This window comes from Zosterops lateralis (genome assembly GCF_965231275.1).
Source record: "Zosterops lateralis genome assembly, chromosome: 2".
NCBI classification, from domain to species: Eukaryota; Metazoa; Chordata; class Aves; order Passeriformes; family Zosteropidae; genus Zosterops; species Zosterops lateralis.
This window is the reverse complement of record NC_139763.1, coordinates 89,883,674-89,896,032: the sequence shown is the minus strand read 5'-3', so window position 1 is coordinate 89,896,032 and position 12,359 is coordinate 89,883,674. Positions and strand designations below refer to the sequence as shown.

At 37.4% G+C, this 12,359-nt stretch overlaps 1 protein-coding gene across 1 annotated transcript in view; it reads right to left on the bottom strand.

Moving 5' to 3' along the window:
* KPNA1 (karyopherin subunit alpha 1) overlaps positions 1 to 12,359 on the bottom strand; it is a 54,464-nt gene that overhangs the window by 25,226 nt on the left and 16,879 nt on the right. The window contains exons 6-8 of the mRNA XM_083884772.1: positions 9,807 to 9,938; positions 1,836 to 1,924; positions 457 to 556 (exon numbers count right to left, since the gene is read on the bottom strand). Of these exons, the coding sequence (XP_083740898.1) occupies positions 457 to 556; positions 1,836 to 1,924; positions 9,807 to 9,938 (321 nt within the window). The remainder of the gene's footprint in view (positions 1 to 456; positions 557 to 1,835; positions 1,925 to 9,806; positions 9,939 to 12,359) is intronic.

Here is a 12,359-nt window from a genome sequence, read left to right as displayed (position 1 = left end):
GGCATCTTAAGATTCAATACTCAGAAAATTTCAGACCTAGCCAGCACTTCTGTGCAGGACAAGAATGGAGAACCATGTCTCCAGAAAAGCACCACAGTAACTCCTCAGCCTACACAGGACATCTGCCAATGAAACCCAGACTTGTCCACTAAGATGTGCCCTGTGCTGCTCTACAGCAGCCAAGATGTGCAGAGTTTTGTTCTGTTATGGGACAGCTGTCTCCAGTACACAAACAGTAATAAAAAGTTATGAGGCAGTCGTGTTAAAACAGTGGTTGTGAATGTCTGCCCAAAGGACTAAACAAAAAACTTTAAAAAACTTAATTGGTAAGAAGCCCATCAAATATTTCACAATTCCTCTGAAACATTATTCCCTCTTAGATTAAGTTTCACCACCTTAAACTAGTAATTTGGCTATCACCACTTCACAACACATTTTCTTTCAAGCATCTCTTACCTTGGCAAAATCAGGAGGAGGATTTTTCCCTCTGCAGAGGTTGGACAGAGCCCATACAGCATTTCGGGTCATAGTGAGACGATTCTGTTTTGAAAGCAATCTAAAACAAACCAACAAAAAATTCCAACCCTTGCTTTTAAAAATACCAAACCAGGCAACCCCATTAATTGTGTGAACCATTAAATCAAACTCTCTTTAACACATACCAGAGCAAAATATGATATTTTTTTTTCCTATAAAAATACATCCTGAAGAAAATCATCCTTGATGGCTAGTAACACACATGCTAGATACAGGAATCTAGTATGCCAACAAGAACAGTAAACATTACACTAAATTTCATTCAAATGTTTAAAGACTGACATGGCAGATTAACAGTCACTGAAGGAATTGTGACAAAATTACTCTAAGGAGGAGGACATGCAAGTAGTTTTGAAGAGTACTCTCATAGCCAAATTGCATTTTTATGTCAGTCTCAGACTATGAGTCCCACTTTGGCCTAGGAAAATGCAGAAAGGCAAGACCCGATTTTCCCACAAGTGTAACAATCCATTTTTTTTTTCTCATAGTCATCTCCCACTGTACCAACATCTTTATGAGAGCACGGGGGAATTCCCCTGCTGCAGAGTCTGCACAGGACAGACACTGAGTTATTTGGGCATGATAACACAAGATGGTGTCATTGTTTCAGCAATAATATGCTCCTTAAGCAGAGGACCATTAAGATAATTAGCATGCTAGAGAAACGACATGCAGTGGGACGTCAGTGACCTGGATTTGTTCAGCCTTAGAAGGAGATGGTGCGAGAGGAGACAAAACTGCTGCCAGCAACACTCTAACAGGTGGATACAGAAAACAGGAAGCCAGATCCTTCTCAAAAGTGTAAAGTGACAGGCAGGACAAGAGTCACTGTCATGAGGTAAAACTCAGAAAATTCTGATTAGGTATCAGAACACTGTGTTTCACCACACCATGGACAAATACTGCAACAGGTTACTCCAGATAGTCACGGAATCTACTTTTGATGTTCCAAATTTGACTGGTTAAGTAGTTGAGCAATCTAATCTGATCTCACCTGCTATGAAGAAAGGCTTTGACTAGATGACCTCCAAAGGCACCTTTCAACTTAAATTATTCTGTGACTTTAAAATAAGCCCAGACATCCACCCACACCGTGGAATAAAAGAGTTCTAGCTTAGCTGCTTCTGAAACATGTTTCCATTTTAGCTTTTTAAAAAAAGTAGTTCAGGACTTCCCTTTAAAAACTCTGATTAGTCCACAATAAAAGAAAACAGTACTATTCTTCAAGGCAAACCCCAAATTTCAGTCTTATCAGGTACTGAAGCAAAATTCTGGAAAATATATTAAAACACACTTACTGCAATAAAGGGGGCAAGATATTACAGTCCAAAACATAGTCTCTGCACATAGTGCTGTCTCCAGCAATGTTGCCAAGAGCCCATACTGCCTGCAATGAAAAACAGAATAATAATTGCTTTTATTCTCAAAATTCCACCAGTTTAACATATGTATTAGAGTTGGGAGATATCTGTTCTCACTGTTAGGTCCTGGACAATGCACAGAAGAGGAAGGAATGCATTCTGATTGCATATTACATATAAGTATACACTCAAGCTCATTACATGATTCAGGAATATTTAGGGAGATCTAAGAAGAACACCATAACAGCAAACATGTGTCTCCAGAGATTGTGCAGGCGCACATACTCTTGCTCTGTCCACAATGTAAGAGATGAGCTCACCTCCACAGGCTTAGGAACATTCTAACTCTACATACCTTGTTTGCAGCTAAATTAAAACTAGATGTTTGTAGCACAGGTCAAGCAAGTCTGTATCTACCCAAAAATGTTTGTGTGGAACAGCCCATATTAGTATTTACTATAAAGCCATAAAAGCATGCATTGTTTACACAGTCATAGATAAAAATGAGAATCTATGCTCAAGATAAATCAGTATCCAGAATCAAAGAGTTCAGATGGGCTGCAATAAAACTATGAGACAGAATCAGTGTTGCTGATTAAGTCATATGCATGGCAAAATATGAGGGCTTGAACATCAGTACTACACCTAACTTCATTGTGAGAAGATCAGAAATATCAGAATTAAAGCAGCATGAAATCCACCTTCTGAATTATGATAAGAATAAAAGATTCAATTGGTTTTGATTTATACATTTGGGCCAAGTGGCGTTTTTATATCACTGTCCACTAGTATAAGAGCTATAACTTTAAAAAGTAGAAATAGTCTATGTCAAGTATAAAACAAATTTTATGAATTCCATGCAAATTACAATATTCTGTCATACAAGAAAGCTTATAAAGTTCACATTTGCTATTTACTTCAAGTTATCAGAAGACTAAGTGTCATAGATACACATATCTACTTTTTTGGTTGGCTTATGTGGCTTTTGACTTTACAGACACATATATATACACAACCACTGCAAGTACTTCCAATCCTGCATACAGAGGACAAAAGCAATCCTATTTGTCATGGAGAGCAGCTGAATGTTCTCACCAAATTTCTCCTCAGTTGAAGGCTATGTATTTAGCTGCAGTAAAATGAGTTGTAGTGCATAACTATTTCTCCAATTGAACAAAGCAAGTTCCTCACACAAAACAAACATGTTCTTCCCTCTCTATACCTATGTGAAATGAAATGATCCTCTAAAAAAACTGTCAGAATTGCCGAATTTTTTACCTAAAGGAAATTTTTGGATAACCTGAAATAAATGTATTTATTCATTTTCAATATGGTATCAGTTAATTTAATGCATTAGGTTTCCCCTGCAACATGTTTTTAAACATTGGCAAAAAGATAATTCTTTTAAAAACAAGACTCCAACCACTCTAGAGGCCCAAATCCACTAGCAAACCGTGCAAAATGAATACAGCTAAAACCAGAAGTATATACAGAATGTAGATACAGATTTCAGCTTGCTAGACACAAAATAAAAAGGCTCCTCCTCTGCAGCAGTACTACCAACAACAGCACAGGATCGGAGCCATTAAACTGCAAGTTGTGAAGAGAGTAGGCGACTGTTCTGGGGAAGGATTAGTTTGTTTTGTTTTCTACTGTTTTCCAGGCTTCTGCTGTCAGCCACAGTCAGAGGCAGGGCACGAGACTAAACTGACCTGTGCTGTGAAACAGCACAGCCGTTATTACTGTGCAATGTTTTCCCAAAATTGATCTTCATCATCATTTTTCATTTTCTTTTTTTTTTTCTTTTTACGACTGTTGTGACAACAGTGTATCTAAAAAGCTTAACTTTGGGTCTGGCAGCCTCTTGGACTCAAGGCACAGAAGACAGCTACCAGAAAAATTTAGCTTAAGAGACAGAACATATGCCACCTCCTGCCAAATGTCATTCATATTAGAACTTTGTTGCTCACCCCAATATTTGCATTTCTACATCAAGGAGAAGCCTTAGGAATGAACCAACTATTTCAGACAGTTCTAAATAAATTCGTGAATCTTCTGAAAACACTTGGGAGGGAAGAAGTTAGAATTTGGAATAAACCTCTTTCACTGAAGACATGAGTAATTTTGTGTGACAACACAGTCTCCTTGCCTGGACACCCTTACACAGGTAAAAAACAAGGAAGCCCTATTTCATTTGTCTGTGGTCTTTGTTTCTGCCATTATAACAATATCTATTTATAAGGTTGATAAGAGTGATAATCACTTAATCCAAGAATCCATTCTGACCCTGAATGACTGACTGGATTTGCAACAGCAAATCTCACACCAAAAGGTCTGACCAGAGAAGTCAAATAGCACCTCTGCTTTCCTAATTTTTTTTTTTAAGGCAAGGAAAATGTGGCTGAGTAGTCTGGAATCATAGGACCTGGTAAGAGAAGATGTCACAAGAAATCTTTGTAATGCTAATGACTGATAGGACATCAATTAATTAAAATACCTTTAGAAAAAATATGCAATGTTTGATTCAATAAGGAAGATATCTTTCCTTAAGGAAGAATTCAGCTCTTCAGATAAGTAAAGAATGCAAGTCAAGCTCATTCAAACTCTTCTCATCAAACACTGCCATAAATGCAAAGCTCTGTCATAGCTTCTACAAACACATGAACAATGACAACTTTCTTCAGGGTTTGTTTGTCTGAATAATGTTCAATGATTTCCATTTCCTCTTTTGTGCACTCCTCAATATGCAAATACTTGCCACAACATTTTGGCTTTGGCTTCATTCTACGCAAATGTTTTCATATTCATTCCTGGATAGTTGCAGAAGTAAAAGCATATTTAATTCCATTAAATTTTACAGCTATTCAATAAAAAAAATATTTGACTAAAAAATCCATTTCAGTACTTTCTAGTATCTAAATCCCAACTTAAAGATGATATTAACTTTAAGATTTGTAGCCTGATTTTTTTAACCCACAACTGAGATAGAAAGCTGTGTGAAAACTGAAAATGCCAATGTTGCCTTGTTAATTGACAGCACCTATTTTTATACATTTGTATAAATTTCCATTTATTGCTAACAGTGGAGTAGGTTTTGTTGCAAATCTTCGATTTATTCCACTCATCACTGAACTCCAGTGTTTTTCCCTGCAGTGCTGGACAACTTCAGTAGTCAGAAAAAGTGAAGTGTAAGTTTTGTAGAGTAGCTGAACCATATGGTGCCTTCTGTGAATAATCCCCGAGCTTTTTGACAACTCTCCACTTTCCCTTGGATTCTGAAGATGCTCAGCCATTATTTCTCTGGCTATTTAAACTAAGGGCCTAAGCCAATCACCAACAGTGCGCAGAGTTTGCCTCTCAGTGGAGAAGAAATATTGCAAAGAATCAACACTTTTTCAACATCTGGATGCTGACTTGGGAAAAGGATCCAGTGCTGAGATGAAGATGGTGAAGATCAGCCTGCATACAAGTGTGATTGACTAGGTGAATACCAGGAAGGATACCAGAAGGACACATTCCTAGGAGATGACTGCTACTCTGTCCTAACACAGAAAATACCTTTCTTTCAGTGGCTGGGGTGATTATAGCTCCTTCCTCTCACACCTCATCTGACAAACAGAGAAAGTACCTTCTCCTCACATCTGGACTGTTTGTCCTGATGTTGATTACCAAGGGCTTGTTAATAGGATAGCTGATGTAAAAGCCAAACAGAGCCTGGACACCAGAGCCACAGGTCAGCTCTGCCAAGCCAGTGATGGTCACCAAAAGGAATAAGCAATACAATTAGAAATGGAAAAATACTGAGGGAGAAACATACTGGTTGCCTCAGTTGAAAATGCAAACTTTCCCAAAAGGGAACAGGGCAGCTGGGGATGCTGATGCCACCGGCTGTCCAGCGGAGCACAATGACACATCTGTCACTGTGAGACAATCTCAGCACAATGCCTTGCATGGCTTTTGAAGGAAATTCAATGTTCATCAAGGAAAGCCAAGTTGACATCTGGGTTTCAAGTAGTGCAGCAGGGGAAGTCAGGAAGGAACTGCAGCTAAGACACTGCTGAAACCACATCAACCTTAAGCATGTCTAAAGGGCTTTGATGGAGTCTTTCAATATAAATAATTTCAGGCAGGCAGATAAAAATTTCTAGATGTCTTTTGGAAGAAAAAACCCATGGTAAGTGGAAAAGGGCTAGGACATATACCACTGACTAAACCTAAAAAAAATCAGTATACCAAAACCAGAAATGGGTAGAGGCAGGGAGACGTAACCAAAGTGTTTTTCATAAATAAGGCAGATACAGATTCTGTGATCAAATTCTCTGATGGGAAAAATGCTAAATGGTTTGACCACTGACCACAGAGAATGACTGACACACAATGCAAGAAATGAAAGAGTTAAAGGACAGTAGGCTAATTAAATGAGGCCTGCAGAGCTTAACAGGAAACAGATCTTGTAAAAGGACATGAGGTATTTCATTAACACACGTCTTGCTTATAAAACATAGCTGTAAAGATTCCCTCACAGACTTCTATGAAACAGCTGATTTCGAATCTTCATTAGACTCACAAACCAGCATATGCAAAAGAAAAAAGTGTAAAACTAAGACTGGCTTATAAATATGAAAAATACATGTTAGGAACACTGTGATCAGAAGATAAAGTACACTGATATCTCTTCCTGAGCCACTGCTAAGGGAAATTAGAAATATAAGACAAAGTAAACATGTAGATCTTTAAAACTGACTTAATATAAAACAACAGTGGATAATGACTAGGCAATAAGTAAGATATTATACATATCTTTTGTTTATGCTGTAGTATATATCCATAATAATGTTATCACCTAACATTTCCTTCTATAGAATTGCTATCCCAATTAGAACAAAGGATGACTTCCTAAACACAGCCTTCAATACTTCTTTCTCTTTTCATCTTTTATTATATGATTACAGTGTTAGCTTCTGGCCCCTCTGCCCTGAACACATCATTATATTTTCTGTATGTTCCTGTATTTTTGTAATTTGTTGAAAATGCAGTTGCTTGCAAACAATAATCTTCACAGTACTAGTGTGAGGAATAATTATGGTGATCATTTTCAGAGAAAATTGTAGCCAACTATCACCTAGTTTCAGAAATCCAACTTGAGCACTCCAGGATCAGACCTGCTCAAAACACAGGCCTAACTATAAAAATCACTGCTGAGTTGTTCTCAACTACAAAATGAAAAAGAAATATTTCACCGTGAGCATTTAAAAACCCTGGAACAAGTATCCACTTACTGAAAACTGAGAGAAGAAAATTGTCCCACATCAGACACTAAGCAGTAGAAACATTTTTCTCACAAACCTACAGTCAGCTTAATTGTAAGAATTTCTTCCCTATTCTCCTCCATGCACTATAATTTGTTCCAACTTTAACAAACAGGGTCACAGTGTGACAAATAAAAGCCTCCTTTACTACCCACTCATCTGTTACCAGGGCAACAATCTGTGCATATACTGAATGAGACAAGAGTCATCTGGAAAAATACTATGCAATTGTGTACTACTGCTATCCTGTAACACTGAAGTACAAGAGAACTTCTCAGTGCTTATATGCTTCTAATTTTTGTTTCAGATGATACTATGGTGAAGTGCTCAGGCCTTTGTAAAGCTGCTGCGGGAAAAAAGCAGAATTCCTCTTTTGTTGGCTAGCATTAAACCCCAAGTTAGGTGTGAGTAGGGCTGCAATCTCCAGAGCTGCAGCACAGAAACCTACTATGAAACACTCTAAGTAACACTTTGCCATGGTACATTTTCCTTCTTCAGCACAGCTTACTAGGGAGCAATTTGTAACTGGTACTTGGAGATTACCAGCAAGAGAGAGACTGTGACTTCGGCAGCACCTGAACTGCATGGAAGAATATTTTCCAGTAATGACAACTCTGCCTGTAATGTGAATTTTAATATGCCAGCAGTTTATTAAGAGGAAGGCAGGGGGTAAGAGTCAGATAAACTACTTAACTGTGGCCCCTAAGCTCTTCCGTTAATTTACTCATCTAGAGATTGAGAGCTGCACAACTTAATCTAAACAGGTTTGTTCTTCCCACCTGCTCTCTGAACATCAGCAGGATGATAACAACCTAAAAAATGGCAAGTTAGCTCTTGCACAGAAGATAATCATTAGGAGAAAAATAAGTAAGAGTAGCCTTCACTATATACAGAGCACAAATCATTCCGGTGCTGAACAGCTCTCTTCAAGTCTTCAAGGCTGAATTTGGAAAGCAATGCTACGAAGTTCAACCCCCATAATATGAAATCTGAAAGGCTCCATAAAGCTAAGTCTGGATGGATTTTCAAACGGGCAGAACACAGCATGTATCTGCCATTCTGGCAAGTTCATTATCACATTTCTGATTTCTACAACAACAGCAGACTCAACTCCTCAAAGATAAAGTAATGGAAAAAAATACTTCTTATCTTCTTTAATATTTTTTCAAACACCTGAACTCCATTCCTCTTTAAAAGCCTTCTCAACAATTATTCAATCTGAGACAGAACATTAAAAATGGAAAGATACAAAGTGGAGTAAATTGAAAGCTATAAGTAATTAAGAAAAAAATCTGTCTTGTGGAAAATGTTAGGCAACCTTAAGTAGAGGTGGTATATTCTGAGCCAGCTACAAGAAATAAAGGCAAGTTACACAAAGCAGTCCAATGTTTATGAGTTGGGACTCCTCCAATCATGCATCTCAATACAGCCAAATGCAAGGTCAGACATCTAGGAACACAGAATAGAGGTCACACTTACAGGATGGAGAACTGAACCCTGGAAGTCAGTGACTCTGAAAAGAACAATGGATCACATTGGGTAATCGGCTTAACCTGAGCTCACAGGCAGCTCCTGTGGCAAGGAGTCCACAAAGATACCGGATATTCACACACCAAAGAACTGAGCAGAAGTGAAAATGAGGTTCTATCTCTGAGAACAATGTTGAAAGAGTGCTACTGGAATAGCCAGTGCTTGTCATTTCACCACCACAAAAAGATACTGAAACTAAGAAACATTCAGCAAAAGGTCACCAAAAACCAAACCAACCACCACAGAAATGTTCTCAAAATGAGAATTCAGTGCTTAATTTCATTTACTCAAATAAAGCCTAAGGTATGGTCTGCAAGTAGCTATAGGAAAAAACACAGAACTTACTAATAATGGAATAGAGAATGTAACAAAAGCAATGCCTGGACCCAAAGCTAGTCAAATTTGTATAGTAAAGGTACATACTTTCAGGATTAAGATTGGCTGAAACTACATTTGTTAACATCTTCAATATTTCACCACCCTAAGTCTTCAAAGCAAGATTGCATGTCTGAAGTACGTCTTTGTTCAAACACAAGTTACAGACCTCAAATAGAAACTACTGAATCAAATGTTTGGTCTGTGCTTTATACTGATCCCTGTGGGCCTTGCAGAACATTCATCTATGTGTAAGGAGCTTGGAGAACAAACTGTGACTTCCACTCATGCTTTATCTTCAGGAGAAACAGGCATGAACTTTTCATATCTAAAGCAATTATTCAAACAAGGCTCTCTGAATTCCTCAATAGACAGAAATATACTAACCTGTTAGAGAACAAAATTAATTACCCCATCAGCAGAGGTTAAACATGTAATTTCCAGAAAGAGAAAAATACAATACTTGTTTAGGCAACTTAACACAAACACAAAGCAACTGTTCTGCAAAATCATCATATACTGCATTTTCTCTAAAGGTTTTCTTACAGGATAGCCTTGTTCCTTTCCAGAGAAGGGGAAAAAAACACACCAAGAAAACACCAAACTAACAAAACAAACAAAAAGTCAAACAAAAAAGTCTCCAATTCCACAAATTAACACACACACAAAATTCAACACCGTTCTCAATCTTTACCTGTTCCTGTACATCTTCAAACTCTGAACTAAGCAGTTCTATGAAGATGGGCACTGCTCCTGCTTGGATCACTATCCGAGTCTGAAGGGAATTTCCCGAGGCAATATTTGTCAGCACCCACGCAGCTTCAAACTGGAAAACAAAATACAAGTCCATTTACAAGGGGTTTTCTATGTCACACCAAACATGGAGACTAAAGGTGTTTTAAAACCAGAGAGATCTGGCAGATTTTTACTAATTGACAGACAACTTGCAAAGAACCAGAATCATGTATTTAGGAGTTATCACTATCACTTGAAACAAAAATTTGCAGCAGTTCTTTATGAGAACATCGTGTTTGCAGTGGCTTTTCAAAATGTTTTTTTTTCTATGCATTTATGTTATCTTTGCCTTTTTTACTGGCAAAGAACCCCTACACAAAACAATGTGCTTTCTCACATGACATGACACCTGCATTCAACTGAATCCCCAGTGATATTCCTGAAAATACAAAAGACATTGTTTGACAAAATATCATGGATATGAAGCAGATAAAAGATCTAAAAGACATTTAAATAAACAAAAACAGATTTCTGAAAAACAACTCAAAGTACTTCTCTCCAACTCTGGTGATCAGTACTCATGCCAAATGTTATTAGTGTATGATGTTTTTATTCACAACTTGAAGCAAAAGTGAGATCCTGAACTAACACTTTGCATTATTTAACTGTTTCTGTCATTTATAATTTTAATCTTAACTTGCAAAAGCATTTACTTTTTAAGATGAAATGCAAATTTTAACCCCACCTGAGACCTCAGGCCTCAGAAAACACATATTCTAGAAACCCACATTGGAGTATGTTTCTGCATGCTTTCAGCCCAAAGATTACTACACTGCACTAGCAAATTTACATCTCATCAGGTACATTCAGAATCTATAGAATTAAAAGACTGCTAAAAGTTGAATGAAAAGTAAAAACCAACAAGCAGTAAAAATAGGAAGTTGTAAGCTATAAATGACAGATTTTGACATTACCACAAAATGCTGATCCAGCAGTATTCCAGTGGAAATACTGACACACCTTCAAAAACCAGCTGTCTCTGTCTGAAGAGCAGCAAGGATTCATATTTAGGTCTTAATCATAAAAACAACTCCTGCTAAGGAGTTGCACCAAATCCTGAAATGTGCCTGAAATAAGAACTCAAGAATTAAGCCTAGACTTCTAAGGATTTTCATTTGTTTTACTAAAAACTTTGGTTTTGAAAATACAATTAATTAATACAATACAATTAATCCTGCCCTTCTGAACAACTGAGCATTCTAGTCAGATGTGATCAGAATAAACCATTCCAAAATACATCACTGCAATACACAAGGAGTATGTTCTTTCTACTATAAAGTAGAAACACACAAAGTCAAAACTGCAAGATTCATCATTAATGAACAATGTGTGTGACCAGAGCCAAAGGCCAACATGAAATGTTGCTTTCCTGTAATTCTACTTTCTCTGAAGAGAGTATCCAGTGTTCTGAGGTACATTATAACATAACTATTACTCATCTTTCAACAACAGATGTTTCTTATCTATATTTTAAAGTTTGTCCTCCAGCTTCCTACTGGTATCACCATCTTGAACAATTCACAGCTTGGAGACTCACACTGTCCCCAGTGTAAGTCACAGAAAGGTTAGAGAGTGACAGTTTCTTTCCTCCTTCTCTGTGGACACCTGATGCTCCAGGATGTATAAACTAAGGAACAGTCACACATTAATGGCAAAAACATCTGTGTGGTGCTATTCTTTTTTAAGATTCCTCTCCCCACATGAGACAAAAGTACTTGTCCATGTATGGCTAAATGACTCTGAAGAACCAGGGGAGGTTTTTAAGTCCTCCACTCACCTTGAGTAAAAATAAAATAGGAGAATTCGTAACAAATTAGGCCTTCCTAATCACTGATCTCAGAGGCCCAGCCTTTACAGGATATTCCATTGACAACATAAAAGAAAAACAGACCATAAATTCCCATGAAGTTCCAAGTTCATCATCATGGAAGTTGCCATATTCAACCCACCCTACAAACAGCTATAAATTATATTTCACTGTCTCAAAATGAGTTGAAAATCCTTTCCTTCTATAGCCAGGCCTACAGTTACAAATGCCTACAATGCCAAGCCCAATGGAGTATTTTTGTAAACAGTGACAGAGCAAATACAGATATTAAAAAGTGAGGTCCAGAGAACTTCCCAACTGATCACAGCAAAAAGCTCTACCTGTAGACCCTAAACTGCTAAGCAGGCAGAGAGATTTAGCAAGATGGAGGAAAATTATCCAGGTAGAATGGAATATCAAGAGCAACATACTCAAGTATTTTCACTACTTTCCTACAAACTCTTTAGGACAAGCTTCCACATTTCCATTCTGACTGATTTTTCCTATTTCCATGTAAAAGTAAGGCCACAAGAATCGCTTCCATTTATCTTCCATTTATCCATTTATCTTGGGTTTCTATGCTAGACCTCTATGAATAATATAAAGCATTCCATTTTTTTTTTACATCAAATAGCTTACAAGTTT